This window comes from Drosophila subpulchrella, chromosome X, assembly GCF_014743375.2.
Source record: "Drosophila subpulchrella strain 33 F10 #4 breed RU33 chromosome X, RU_Dsub_v1.1 Primary Assembly, whole genome shotgun sequence".
Lineage (NCBI taxonomy): Eukaryota > Metazoa > Arthropoda > Insecta > Diptera > Drosophilidae > Drosophila > Drosophila subpulchrella.
The window spans coordinates 10,835,189-10,849,308 of record NC_050613.1 but is presented as its reverse complement, the minus strand read 5'-3'; the positions used below and the strand labels follow the sequence as shown (position 1 = coordinate 10,849,308).

Genomic DNA, 14,120 nt, shown 5'->3' with positions numbered 1-14,120 from the left:
CTCGACAGACGGACATGAACGTGACTAGCCTGCTGCATTTCGAGTCGATGAAGTACATCGGCGCCCAGACGCAGGCGGCGGCCATAAATCAGCACGTGGCCCAGGCCCTTCGGGTCTTCATCGAGGACTTCTACCAGCGGATCGCCCCCGCCTTCATCGTGGTCCTCTCCTGCCGGCGACCCAGTCCCATGAACTTCTACCGCACCATCATGCAGCTGCTCTACGAGAGCGTGGACACCATGATCATCCAGCTGGTCCTGGTCGAACTGGGTCGACCGCGGCGGATCGAGGGACCCAGGACGCACAATCTGCTTCTGGTGGACTCGCTGGATGCGCTGCTGTAAGAAGTTTATAAATGTTATAACAGAAATATATTATTAGAGATTTAAAGTCCAAACTCTTAGAGGTATGCCACTTTGAAATCTGACTTAAATTGGCAAAGTTTGGGCTTTGGAAGTGTGGTTTAGGGTCACCTTTTCTGAAAGAAAGCGAAAATTTTAATATTTTAGCGGCAAATAAGGGAAATAATTTCAATTTGGATCTGTAGAGAATAAACACAAATATTTAGAGGTGTTTCATATAAAATTTTACAATTCGTTTGCTAGTGAAATAAAGTTTTGGTCACCTTTTTGACAAGCAATCAAAAAACTAAATTTTAGAAAAAAAATCATCTTCAAGATTTTTAAAAAATTTATATTTAGTTGTATCTTTTTAAATCGGCTTGAGTTCCATAACACATATTGACATAGTATTGAATTTTGGGTCACCCTTTCCTATTTTAATAAAATATATATCTATATTTACCCTTAAAAATACTTGTAGAGTAATTTTTTCAAATGAGATTACTTGCCAAACAGTTTGGGGTCAAACTGATGACTTCAAGTCATCAGGAATTAAAATATTTTAATAAAAATAAATGCAGTACAGATTTTTAGAAAATTAAAAGCGACTATTTAGAGGTATTTTTTTCAAAATGGATTTAGCTACTTAATTAATATGCAACTGAATGGAAATTTTGGGTTCACCTTTTATAAATAATTATAGAACTGACATCTTAAAGTGAAATTCTCTTTCTAGGGACATTGAGATCCACACATACACGGCGCAATCGGACGCCAGTGAGTACTACTTCATCTTCCTGCAGCAGAGGGACGCACTGATTCCGCATGACATGCAGGGTGTTTTCGCCTACTGCTGGCGCCACCAGCTGATCAACTGCAACGTGATGACGCAGAGTTCCGGTGGTCAGGTGCTGCTCCACACGTACTTCCCCTACGCAGCACCTGGCCAGTGCAACGACTCCCAGCCCACCAAGATCAATCAGTTCCTAGGCAAATCGTGGCAGCATCGCGATTACTTTCCCTCCAAGTTGCACAATCTCAACGGGTGCCCCTTGGTGGTTTTGGCCAGGAGAGTGTCGCCCTTCTTCGAACTGGATGAGGGGCAGCGGGAGCTCCGCGGATTGGAGGGACGACTGCTGCAGGAATTGTCCCGCCGGATGAACTTTAGCATTCAGTTCGCGGGGCTGCAGGATCAGCAGAGGAATCGAACCACCTGGACGGAAAAGCAACTGCTACAGAAGTTGGTGAGGTTTGAATTTACAATTTCAAATAATCATGTACTCCAAAAAAGTATTAATCGCAAATTTTTGGTGCTCTGAGTTAATGCAACCTTTTTTTTAACTAAAAAAGCAATTCCCAAGGAATTTTTTTTTTAATTTTCTTTGTAGAAAACATCGCCATTGACTCCTAATTTGTAAAATTCTCGGCGAATATTTTTTTGAGTGTAGATAAATCTGAGTTTTAAATATTATTTTTGTGTTTTCCATTTGAAGGTGTTTACATTTTCTTATCGATTTATAATCCCATTTCTCAGGTCCAGGGACGTATAGCCCACCTGGCGATTGGATATGTGAGGAAACGCATCCAGTACTCCTCGAACCTGACTCCCGTATTCCCCCACTACTCGAACCGCCTGGTGGGATGCCTGCTGCTCAACGCCCACAACCTGACCAGCCTGGAGATCTGGTCTTTTCCCTTCCAGGCACTCACCTGGATCTGCCTGCTGTCCAGCATATTGAGCATCTACTGCCTGGTGCTGCTCCAGTGACGCGGGGCGGGGGATCGGGTGGCTCTCCTCCTGGCGGTATATGGCGCTGCCCTAGGTTTGCCCATCGATCCCCCAGAGCGTCCTTCGCTGCAGTTGCTCTTCGCCAGCTGGCTGTATTTTGGCCTGGTCGTGAGGTCCATGTACTCGGCTCTGCTGTTCTTCATTCTGCGCTACCATCTGCATCAGCGATTGCCGGAAAGTCTGCAGGATCTAGCCAATGGTGGCTATGCGGCGGTGATGAGCCGCTCCACATGGCAGGATATGATGGAGGTGCCCAGTCTGCAGGAACTGCTGGGTTTCAGATCCCTGATTCTGTCCTCGGAGCGGGAAGAGGAGGTGCTGCGCCAGTTGGATCGGTGCTCGCTGCGCGAAGGAGCCGGCTCACATCCCCTGTACTTTGGCGTGCTCTCCCAGGATGCACTGCTTCATCTCACCCAGCGGGGTCATCGTGCCGGATCGTATCACATTATACCCCAGCATGTTCTAGAGCAACAGCTGGCCATTTACCTGCAGAAGCACTCGCATCTGGTGGGTCACCTGGACCAGCTGGTCATGTCCATTCGATCCGTGGGTCTGCTGCACCACTGGGCGGGCCAGGTGGCCAGCGAGCGGTACTTCCGCAGCCGGTTTCTCTACCGGGAGAAGCGAATCCAACAGCCGGATCTCTGGGCGGTCTACATCCTGGCCGTGGCACTCTATTTCCTATCGCTGATCGTCTTTATCGGCGAACTACTGGCCGCCCGACGAGCTGGAAACGCTGTGGGGTGATCAAAATATATCATCTTTTCTATAAATCTAAAGCTATTTAAAATAGCTTACTAATACATTCCGGTAAAATACCATAAAAGAGCTGATATTATCATTGGGTAGTTGATTTTCTAAGCAATTTTTATTTAATATTGTTGTTTTCCTAGGAAACAAAAAATAGTTACAATTAATATTTAATATTAGTTTTTTGAAGCCATTACGATTTTAAATCCATTGTTACTTAATGCTTCAAAAAAATGTATTTACCCAGTGAATTGGTTTTATAAAAAATGTTTAAAGGTACAGAATCAAAAAAACGTGTTTGCTTTATTGGGAGTTATTCTTATAAGATATCACAAAGTCATTATCATATTTAATAACAATTTCTTGAACCCATTATAATAATAAATCCATCATTAATTATTATATTAATTGGTTTTATAACTAATTCTCGAGAGGAACGGAAACAAAAATTACCAAATTCTTTAGTTCTTAAGAGTGGTTCTTAGATGGCATCAAAACAACGGTGTAAATGATATTTTTTTTTAAATATTCTAAAGCTAGTAATGGTTAAAAAAAAACAATTTCTATTTAAATATTCAATGTTTCATAATTTTATTATGCAAATCACAAGATTTCGATAAATGCGGCCAAGCGCAAAGACACTTAACAATTTAAAAATAAGAACATAGAGCTTTCCACGTAGTAAATGCATTTCTGGTTGAGAGCCGGGCCTCCAGGTGAGCTTACAGCTTCTCGATGAGAATGGAGGAGGCTCCACCGCCGCCATTGCAGATGGAGGCGCAGCCCAGTTCGCCCTTCTTCAGGCTGTGCGAAAGATGGGCCACCAGACGAGCTCCAGACATGCCAATGGGATGGCCAATGGAAACGGCTCCGCCGTGGACATTCACCTTGGCGGGATCCACGTCCAGTTTCTTAATGTTGGCCAGGACCACCAGGGAGAAGGCCTCGTTGACCTCCCACATGGCCACATCCTCCTTGCGAACGCCGGCTCGCTTCAGTAACTTGGGAATGGCCAGAGCCGGGGCAATGGGGAAGTCAATGGGATCGGTCTCGGCATCCTGGAAGGCCACAATCCTGGCCAGCGGCTTGATACCCGCCTTCTGGGCTGCCTCGGCGCTCATGAGGACCACAGCGGCGCCACCATCATTCAAAGTGGAGGCATTTCCGGCTGTCACAGTGCCATTCTCCCGCTGGAAAACGGTGGCCAACTGACCGAACTTGTCAAAGTTCACCCGTTTGTACTCCTCATCCTCGGTGATCACCACCTCTGGCTTCCTCTTCAGCTGGATCTTCACCGGGGCAATCTCGTCCTGGAACACCTTGTTGGCCCAAGCTGCCGCTGATTTCTTGTACGATTCGATGGCGAAGTCATCCTGCTGCTGGCGAGTGATCTCTAGTTTCTTGGCCGTATTCTCGGCACAATTGCCCATGTGGAACTTGTTGTAGACATCCCAGAGGCCATCGAAAACGATGCCATCGGTGAGATTGACGCCGCCATAGGGAGTGGTGCCGCGCTTCAGATAGAAAGGTACATTCGACATGGACTCCATGCCGCCGGCGACCACCACATCAGCATAGCCGAGCATCAGGGATTGGGCGCCCAGCATAACCGCCTTCATGCCCGACGAGCAGACCTTGTTCACCGTGGTGCAGCACACATTGGTGGGCAGGCCGGCGAAAATGGCCGCCTGCCGGGCGGGAGCTTGTCCCAGACCCGCCGACACCACATTGCCCATGATCACCTCTTGGACATCGGACTTTGAAATTCCCGCCTTTTCGATAGCCGCCTCGATCGCCCGGGCTCCCAATTGGGTGGCCGTCAGTGGGGCCAATTGGCTCTGGAAGCTGCCAATTGGTGTGCGGGCGGCGGAGACCACCACAACCTCGGCGATTTTGGAGCTGTAGGCACGCTGGGCGCTCCAGCGACGCGTGGCCTGCAACAGTCGGGCGGACATCTTGGAATTTAATTAAGTTTATTGACTAGCGCAAGCGAGCACACTTGGAAATAACAAGAATCTAATCAGAATCCAAGCAGAAATCACACCAGAACCTGTTGCTTGCGTAACAAACCGGTAATCGGCCTATCGATAGGCAACAGCTGGCGCGGTTACAGTGCTGACAACTTGTTGGATAACAAAGCTAGCTATAGTCGGAAAATAGCTAGAAGGTTATTGATTTTCATTTTAAGTTTAGTCTTGTCAAGTATAATAATAACCAATTTTTAGAAACTCATTATATTTTTATATTTGAATGTTTTAGCTTTTATTTTAAGTCCAAGAAAAATATTCTTATTTTTAACAACAAGCTACTTAAAAGCTAGATTGGATCTGAAAAAAGCCAAGTCTAAGCTTAGTTTTTACATTATGCAGCACTTAAAATGCGTTTATTGAATTTAACGGAAGTTGTTGTTGGGATAGGAATTTACATTTTCAAATAAAAACTTTCCAAATATTTAATGAAAATTGTTATCTCCACAGCATTATCATATTTATTTTTCAATTTTTCCAGTTCCTTCAAACAAATTAAAATCCAAAAACATTCATAATTATGATTGGTTTTTTATTTCATGCAAAAATCCTGCATAAATATATTTGTTTATGTAACTAATTCAAATTGCACAATGAATGGCAGCGAAAAAAGTTCAGATCTTACTGATAATAATACAATTGCAAAATATGGCAAAAAAATAGTTTGTGTATAAAAAAAAAAGGAATATATGTATATTACGGAACTTATTCCACATCACAACGCTCGTAGTTTCCATGGTTGCCATGGCTCCTGGGCTCCACAATCCCTCAGATCCATCTGCTCCGATCAGATCACCATCTGGTCGCGCGTTGATAGCTTCTGATGGCCACTGGCCACCACCAAAGATCGCCGCATGCGATTCCGCTGGAGCGTGGAGTTCCGCTCCCTCACCGATTGCCTCAGATGCTGGCGACGTGCTCCTCCGGGTCCGCATCCACCTGCTCCTCCACCTCCTCCCCCGGCCTCCCTCTCCGCCGCATTCATGGCCGCCAGCAGTTCGAAGGCCTGTTTCTTTTGCTCCTTGGTCCAGAGATTGGCCACCGGAGGAGCTGCTGCCGGCTGTTCCTGGGTGACTGGTGGCTTGAGGGCCAACGGAGGTCGCTGCACGCGAGTGGGAGCAGCCTGTGTGGCAGCCTGATTCACCGCTGGCAGGGATTTAGAGGCCGCCTTGGAACCGCGACTCAGGCCGAAAAGGGAGAGTATGGACTTCCGGCGGGTGGTGGAGGCCTGGCTGTCACCGGAATCATTGCTGGACACGCTCATCTGCATGGGAACGGCTGCGGGCTGGGGGGGATTTGTAGACTGATTGACCACCACCGGTGGGGGCATATTCTCAATCCCATAGGTGACAAACTTCTGGGGCGACTGGAAGGTGACCTTGCGTAGAGTGTTCAGGGACTTGGGAGCCGGCAGGGTAGCCAAATTGAGTTTGGCCACCGTCGGCGACGTTTCATTGAGTTCGATGGTGCAGTAGGTGTCATCGTGATGAGACTTCACAGGCTTCCTAGGCGGAATGGGCGGAGCAATGGGTTGTCTGCAACTGCAGGTGGGCTTCTCCTGCTGGAGAAGTTTCTCCTGCAGCTGCCGCTCCAGCCCTTGGACACGCTGCTCGGCCAGCTGCAACTCCTGCTCCCGGGCCTGTAGCTCCTCCAGTTTTTGCTGCAGCAGAGATTCCTGGGCGCGAATGGCATGGAGGCGGGTCTTCAGCACCTCATCGAAGATGTTTTGGGTAAGGGCACGCGGGCTGTCAGTGGCCTCCCTTAGCTGCTCCTTCCTCAGGTTTTCCTGGTCCTTCTTCTGTTGCTCCTGCTCCTGCAGTTTCTTGCGTCGCCGTTCCTCCTCCAGTTCCACCTGCCTCTCCTCCGCTCGCTCCTCTCTCCTTATACTTTCATATAAGGCGGGATCCGATAGCTGTAGCTTCTTGGAGGGAAAGATCTTTCGCTTGGCGGAATAGAAAAGCTCACTCCTCAAATCTGGGGTAAAAACACCAGTGACACTGAGCCTCCTTTGACCATAGCCCTCATTGAAGCTATACTGTTCCGTGAACAAAGTGCTGGATAGTTCTGGGGGCACATCCTCCTCATCACCCTCGTCCTCGAAGAGTCTTCCGCCCGTGGGCAGCGTGTAGAAATCCTCGCCTGCCTCAATTAGACTAGGGAACTTCCCATCTAATTCGCTGATGTTACGCACAACCAAGGGATGCCGAATGATCACCTCGATGCCGGGACGTTGTTCATGATCCACGGCCAGCATAAAGGCGATGATCTCTTGCAGATCGGCGCTGTACACCGCGGGAATCCGGCTGAACTCGCCCTGGGCGATGTTCTCGGACAGCTGGTCAAAGGCTCGTCCACGGAACGGCGGTCGCAGGGCACACATCTCGTAGACCAGACAGCCCACGGCCCAGACATCGCTCTTCCGGTCATACTTCCTGCCCCTCACCAACTCCGGGCTCATGTAGTGCGGAGTGCCCACAAAAGAGGCGGCAAAGCTCTGATCCCGTCGCAGCATCCTAGCCAGGCCGAAATCGCCCAGCTTGGCATTCCCAGCCGCATCCAGGAAGATGTTGGCCGGCTTAATGTCGCGATGCAGGATGGTGCCGTTGGGGATTTTGTTGTGGCACACCTGAAGGGCACGACAGAGCTGGAAGAGCACCCGCCAGATGTAGGGCTCCTCGAAGCGCTGCCTCTGGGATCTGGCTCGCTGGACAATCTGGGCCAGATCACCGCCGGCACAGCACTCCATCACTATATATACCGATTTGGCCTCCCGATTCACCAGATGATGGTAGTACTGCACAATATTCGGGTGCTGAAGCTGCCGCAGAACACTGATCTCGGAGACCAGAGCCTCACACTTGGCCTCGTCCAGCTCATCGTAGTTCATGCCCTTCCAGGCGAACAGCTCCCCGGTGCTCTTGTCCCGCACCTTGTAGCAGGTGCCAAAGGATCCATTGCCCATCACGGCCAAAACCTCGTAATCCTGCAGGGTCTTCTGCGAAAAGTCCATGCCGGCAGATTCCTCACCGCTCATTTTTGGTAGAGTTTTTCACTTAATTTTATTCCTCCGCCTATTTTCGTTCCGCTCGCTATAAAATCCAAACTCAAACTACTGAGACTGGTTTTTGGGATGCAGGATTTTGGAACTCGACTCTTTCTGGAATTCCCATTTTCGGCTACCTGCAAAAAACCAGAGAGAGCAACAACAAGTGGACGAGGGAGAGGGTCGAGTGGTGAGCACTTGTCATCGGCTTGGCCCGCTAAATCTGGCTTGAGGGGGTAGAAGTATTGAAAAATATTGTTTTCTGTCTAGATAATACATGAAGAAGTATTTAAAAAAATAAAGAGGTACGTTACTTATGTCCACACCTTGTTATCGACTTATAATTACAGCTTAGTTATACAATACAAATAATTGTAGGTACTAACATAAGCATTTCAATTAAAGGTCTTTTAATATTAGATTTAATTAGGATCTTAATTTTCATTAACCTTAATGTTTAAAACTTTAAAATGTTTCGGCAAAATATAAAAGCCTTTACAAATGCCTGAAATCTGCAAGGCTACATTACATTTTAGCGGAGTCATTACGAGACAATTACCCCCTGACCTTCATTCGAAACTAACGTTAATTTAATAAAATCCTTTCGCACCTAGTTGTTAATGCACAACATAGCTATTTTCTCGCCAGGAGCAGCCAGCACTGTCCTGTTATTCCAGCACGTCCCGCTTCTCTCGTTACCTTCCAGGAATGAAGATCACTCTGCTGCCCTCTCGCTCGCACCAGTAAGCCGGGGCAGGCACTTGCAAATCTCCTACATCTCCCTGTCCCGCTCACTCTCTCCCCCGCTGTGAGAGAGTGCACTTGTGAGGCGAAAATCTGGAAAATCCCCACCCCACCCCCTTCCATGCGATCCCACTGCGCCTGTGTACACACTGCTGACCATCGAGACAATGGGCTAGAAAGAGCCAGCACGCCCAGGAACCCAATTCCAGCGATTCATCACGCTCAATTCCGAACTCGAACCCAAATCCGATCCCGAATACGAAACCCCTAACCCTGGACGGGCCCATAAAAATAAATTAGTTTTGTTGCACTGGCATTTCAATTTGCTGCCTTGTTTGGAAAAGTGGAAATGTCCTCATCGTATTTCATAATCCACATCTGAAGGGGATTCTGTCTAACGGTTTCGACTGGAAGCACTTGGGAACCCAAGCAGGGGCGTGCGGAAGAGAATTTTCGGGGCCACAACTTGTCCAGTGATTTTACCGCATACTTTTAGAAACAAATATGTAATAGATATGTATTTGTTATTAAATATCTCTAATATCCTCTGATCTTCATTATTGAAATTACAAAAAAATAAGTTACAAGAAGAAGAAGAAATATATGATTACCTTTAAGCTTTATGAAAATTACTAAATAAGTTTAATTTTTTAAGCCTAGTCGAAGAGGCGACGGAATAATTTAATTAAATAAAATTAACGGATTCCTTATACATTTTTAAAAATAGTTCAAAAATATATTCAAACATTTTTGATCATTACTATGTAGTTAAACAAAACAGAAAGGACCATTTTGGATAACCACTATTGATTTGATTTATGTGACATATCTGAGAATAGCTACAATAATGCCAATTTGGAGGTCTACAATAGCCCTCCCAAAATATCCTACCTACGCCCCTGATCCGAACTTGGCAGAACTCACATATCGTCCCTCTCGCTCGCCCCCGCCGTGATGCCCAGGTAGAATCCCTCGAAAAACGAGTTATCTCCTTGGATTTTCATGGTTTTCGGCTTATCGTTAGACGTGTGTTGATGTTTTTATGGTTTTCCTGGGTAAAACAAACAATGCTACGCAATCCTTCACAAATAAATCACGTTCCTAACCGCAGATCGCCTCCTCCTCCTCCGCAATGCAGGTAAACAGATGACGACAGGCGATTTTCACATTTCTCCGGTTTATTGGTTAACAGTGAGTGGGGAAAAAAATAATATTATGGGATAGCGGATAGCGATGCTGGGCGGGTTTACTGCCAGGACTACCAGGATGGTGCCTTATCCGCGCTGCCGTCAGAGCGGCCGTACAGGGCGCTCTTGTCCCGGAACATGGTCATGCGGTCCGTCTCCTTTTTATCCAGGAAGTGCCCGATGGCGAATCCCAGCAGGGGCAGTGCGCCCCACAGTGCTCGCTTGTCCAGTCCTAGAACCATGGTGTCTCCGCTCTATATATGGGGGGGTGGAGCCTCTATCGCTGATTTCTTAGCTGAGCGCTTTGGGCCAACTGAAGCTGCTGGCGTTTCCACTCGCGGGTGTGCGACCAATCTGCGTATATCGAGCCGACTGCAACAGTGGGAAAGAATATCACTGCGCCGTACTTTCGAGCCAATTGCACCACAATCCCACTGCCCATAGGTCTGCAAGACAAGCACACGAGATGGGGATTTGTGAGACACAGGTGTAATGTGCGTTGGGGTTTTTGTTATGTTATGGTGAGAATTTTGCCGGATTACGTAATGAAAATGAGTGATATCTCCCAAGCGGCGTGTTAATTAAGTGCGTTTCGCCGAACCCTTCTTACACCGTGTCTGCGCCGAGTCTTGAGTTACGTTTCGGGGTAAGTTTCCCTGGATTTTAGTCTCCAATTTACTAAATTAGTTTTGTTTTCAACTTACTTATAGCATCGATAGCACCAGGGCTGTCGACTCGTTTTTAGTTCAATGAAATTGACAGCGATTGCCTATCGATTATCAGTAAAGGGGATGCCACCTAGCGAAAAGTTATAGAATCAGCTAGAAAATAGCTAGGTTCTATTTTGAGAAATTGTATAAATTTGAAATTAAAAATAATAAATAATAGTTTAAATATCTAATGCAATAGATCTTACAAATAACTAATTAAATTAATAGCTTGAGGTATACATGGCAAATGTAAGCCCGCTAAAACATTTAAATACAAGGCGTCTATCGATAAGTGGGCTTGCACTCATCGACCATCGGCCGCCCGTCAATTGTTTTCATAAATTGACGTGTCGTGTCAAATGCGAAAAAACCCAGAATAAACCGTAAACACACTCGCATGGAGTTCCTGAAGAGTGGCATAAAGACGGTGCTGGGCGGCACGGAGCCGGGCCAGCAGCCGAGTGCCGCCGAGACGGTGGAGAAGCTGGTGGACCGCGTCTACTCATCGACGCTCCTGGAGGATCGGAGGGATGCTTGCCGGGCGCTGAAGGCCCTGTCCCGCAAATACCGCATCGAGGTGGGCGCCCAGGGCATGCCGCCGCTGGTGCAGGTGCTCCAAAACGACGGACAGGATGCGGAGATCATCAGCTATGCGTTGGACACCCTGTGCAACGTGGTAACCAGCGAGGAATTCGATGAGGAGGCCGACAATCCCACGGTTTCGGTGAATGTGGGGGAGCAGTTCACGGAGATGTTCATCAAGACGCCGGAGCATGTCACCCTGGTGATGGGCTACCTGGACGAGTACGATTTCCGGGTTCGCCGCGCTGCCATCCAACTGATAACGTCCCTCATCTCAAACAAGACGCGGGAACTGCAGGATCTGGTCCTGGTCAGCCCCATGGGCGTGTCCAAGCTGATGGATCTGCTGACGGACAGTCGCGAAGTGATCCGCAACGATGTCCTACTGCTGCTGATCGAACTGACCAAGGGTAACTCGAATATCCAGAAGATTGTGGCCTTTGAGAACGCCTTCGATCGCCTGTTCGAGATTGTCCGGGAGGAGGGCTGCTCCGATGGCGGTATCGTGGTGGAGGACTGCCTGATACTGCTACTGAATCTCCTTAAGAACAACTCCAGTAACCAGCAGTTCTTCAAGGAGGGCAGCTACATTCAGCGTTTGGCACCGATGTTTGAGCTTTCCCAGGATACAGAGGAGATTGGCTGGTCGCCGCAGAAGGTCTCGAACTTCCACTGCCTGTTGCAAGTCGTCCGGGCACTGGTCACACCCAGTAACCAACAGCAGGTGGTGGCCGCCTGCCAGCGTGTCATGCAAAAGTCCCGGCTGCTCCATGCTCTCTGCGAGATTCTGATGAGTAGCGGTGTGCCAGCGGATATACTCACGGAGACGATCAATGCCGTGGCCGAAGTGGTGCGCGGCGATCGCGATAACCAGGACGAACTGGGAAGGGTTATGGCCCCGAGCAGTCCACCCAGACCGGCCATTGTGGTTCTGCTAATGTCCATGATTAATGAGAAACAGTTGCTCGCTCTGCGCTGCGCCGTTCTCTACTGCTTCGAGTGCTTCCTTTACCGCAATGCCGATGGCCAGCGGGCAGTGGTGCAGACCCTGCTGCCCTCCAGTACCTCCGATGTGAGTGCCCTTTCGACGGGCCAACTTCTTTGCACCGGACTCTTCTCCACAGACGCCCTGGCCAACTGGTTCTCCGCCGTGGCCCTGATGCACTCCCTTGTGGAGAATGTGGCTCTCAAAGAGGAACTACTGCGCGTCCTGCTGGCAACACCCGGCGGCCAAAGGCCCATCACGCTGCTCGAGCAGTGCACCAATCTCATGCAGCAGGAGCGCTACCGTCTGCAAAGCAAGGTGGGCCTGCTAATGCTGCTCAGCCTGTGGCTAGCCCACTGCCCGGGAGCGGTGAAGGCTCTGCTGGAGACGCAGGGCACCATGGCCTATCTGACGGCCCAACTCTGCTCCAACGAGCACGACGAACGCGAATTCCTGGTCCAGGGCATGTGCGCCTTTCTCATGGGTCTGTGCATCCAGTTCAATGACAACTCGCTGCCCGGCCAGAAGCGCGAGGACATCAGTCAGCTGATCATCAAGCGAATTGGTCAGGAGAGCTTCTGCAGCAAACTGGGCGAGGTGTCGCGCCACGAGGCCTACAGTAGGGCCTGCAAACAAGCGCAGATCCGGGCCAAATCCGCCGGAGAACTACTGCTTGACTACGAGTACTGCAAGTTGTACAAGGGCTTGGAGGCTCTGATTGCCAAGCTGGTCAGCGGATTCGATGTGGATGGCATCGAACTGACGGAACTCACCCTGAGTTCGGAAGCCTCTGCTCTGGTCTCCCAGTACAAGGGAATTATCCGGGGCATGGATGCGCAGATTCAAGCCCTGCAGCAATCCTCCAAGGAACTGGAGCAGGAGAATGCTGAGCTGAAGGAGAAACTCGTTGAGGAGCAGTCGCTCAAGGCGCAGCTTTTGGACCAGAATACACTGCTAAAGGCGCAGCTGGGAGCTTCGGCGGGTCAGGTGCACTCCACCCCGGGATCGGAAGCCACAACGGCCAACGATGAGGAGCTGAATGCTGCTCGCTACCAAGCCAACATGTACTTCGCCGAGAATATCCGGCTGACCAAGGAGCTGGAGACGCTGCGTCAACAGTTCTCGGCCGAAAAACAGCGGGCGGATGCGGCGCAGGAATCCCTGGCGGCCACGCAAAAGGATCAGGAGGATCTGCTCGAACTGCTGGCCGACCAGGAGGCCAAACTGACGCGATACGAGGAAGCAGCTTCTAATGAAGCTCCCAGCGGGCCGGCAGCTGAGGAGGAGAGTCCCATCCCAAGTGGCACCGCCAGCAGATAAGGATCCTTTTCCGGATAACTTGCTGACCACGTATTACAACAGGATACTGCTCGACTGCCCAAAAAAACCCCTTACCATCTTATATACACACATTCTACTTGTTTTTATTTATATATATTTTACTTACGTACAGAATATATGTTTAGATCGGAATTTAAAACAAGTGCAAGATTGTTTTGGCGGGAACTGCAGGAAATCGCAAGAGACAGCTACACATCCGCGCACGTTTTTTGCTTCCATCTCTTTTCAATCTGTCCTTAACTTTTTGTTTGCTTAGCCAATGGGTTAACTATTCTTATTTCTTGATGGCCAAATAATACCCTTTATAGACAAATTTATTGTAGGGGTTATTTGGCAATAATGTTTGTATATTATTCTTTAAGAATACTCCTTTAAAACTTTTTGGACCCAGCTTTTCGCAATCTAATCTAATTTGGATGTTACTTTTGTAGAAAATAAAAATATATATACGTATAATCATCAGCTAAGAATGCCAAACCATGTTTCAAATAAACTATTGTCAGAACTGTTGCATTTACCTGACGGAAAAATTGAATAAATAAATTTAAACCAATATGATGAAGTTCACAGACTATCTTTTTTGTTTTGCCATTGGGTACTCTAGGGGATACGTCTATCATC

General features: G+C 48.4%; 6 protein-coding genes across 7 annotated transcripts; 2 read left to right on the top strand and 4 right to left on the bottom strand.

Moving 5' to 3' along the window:
* Positions 1-14: 14 nt before the first annotated feature.
* LOC119555820 lies at positions 15-2,877 on the top strand. The gene is made up of 4 exons (XM_037867437.1): positions 15-340; positions 1,078-1,585; positions 1,876-2,063; positions 2,202-2,877. The coding sequence occupies exons 1-4, from the start codon at positions 15-17 to the stop codon at positions 2,875-2,877; spliced, it is 1,698 nt and encodes a 565-aa protein (XP_037723365.1).
* Positions 2,878-3,440: 563 nt separating this feature from the next.
* Positions 3,441-4,952, bottom strand: LOC119557707 (acetyl-CoA acetyltransferase, mitochondrial). The gene has a single exon (XM_037870587.1). The coding sequence runs from the start codon at positions 4,833-4,835 to the stop codon at positions 3,603-3,605; it is 1,233 nt and encodes a 410-aa protein (XP_037726515.1). The 5' UTR covers positions 4,836-4,952; the 3' UTR covers positions 3,441-3,602.
* Positions 4,953-5,467: 515 nt separating this feature from the next.
* On the bottom strand, positions 5,468-8,273 carry LOC119557857 (serine/threonine-protein kinase Nek2). The gene has a single exon (XM_037870847.1). The coding sequence runs from the start codon at positions 7,939-7,941 to the stop codon at positions 5,695-5,697; it is 2,247 nt and encodes a 748-aa protein (XP_037726775.1). The 5' UTR covers positions 7,942-8,273; the 3' UTR covers positions 5,468-5,694.
* A 1,581-nt stretch (positions 8,274-9,854) lies between these two features.
* Positions 9,855-10,158, bottom strand: LOC119556505. The gene has a single exon (XM_037868766.1). The coding sequence runs from the start codon at positions 10,121-10,123 to the stop codon at positions 9,953-9,955; it is 171 nt and encodes a 56-aa protein (XP_037724694.1). The 5' UTR covers positions 10,124-10,158; the 3' UTR covers positions 9,855-9,952.
* On the bottom strand, positions 10,047-10,663 carry LOC119556506. 2 transcript variants are annotated; one of them, XM_037868767.1, is made up of 2 exons: positions 10,586-10,663; positions 10,047-10,327 (listed from the first exon to the last, which is right to left on the bottom strand). In XM_037868767.1, the coding sequence occupies exon 2, from the start codon at positions 10,321-10,323 to the stop codon at positions 10,159-10,161; it is 165 nt and encodes a 54-aa protein (XP_037724695.1). In that variant the 5' UTR covers positions 10,324-10,327; positions 10,586-10,663; the 3' UTR covers positions 10,047-10,158. The 2 variants fall into 2 exon arrangements, with proteins under 2 accessions (XP_037724695.1, XP_037724696.1); XM_037868768.1 differs by having other exon boundaries at positions 10,492-10,623.
* Positions 10,664-10,909: 246 nt separating this feature from the next.
* LOC119557136 (general vesicular transport factor p115) lies at positions 10,910-13,638 on the top strand. Its single transcript, XM_037869719.1, has one exon. It carries the CDS (start codon positions 10,989-10,991, stop codon positions 13,476-13,478), a length of 2,490 nt encoding a protein of 829 aa, XP_037725647.1. The 5' UTR covers positions 10,910-10,988; the 3' UTR covers positions 13,479-13,638.
* The last annotated feature ends 482 nt before the right edge of the window (positions 13,639-14,120 follow it).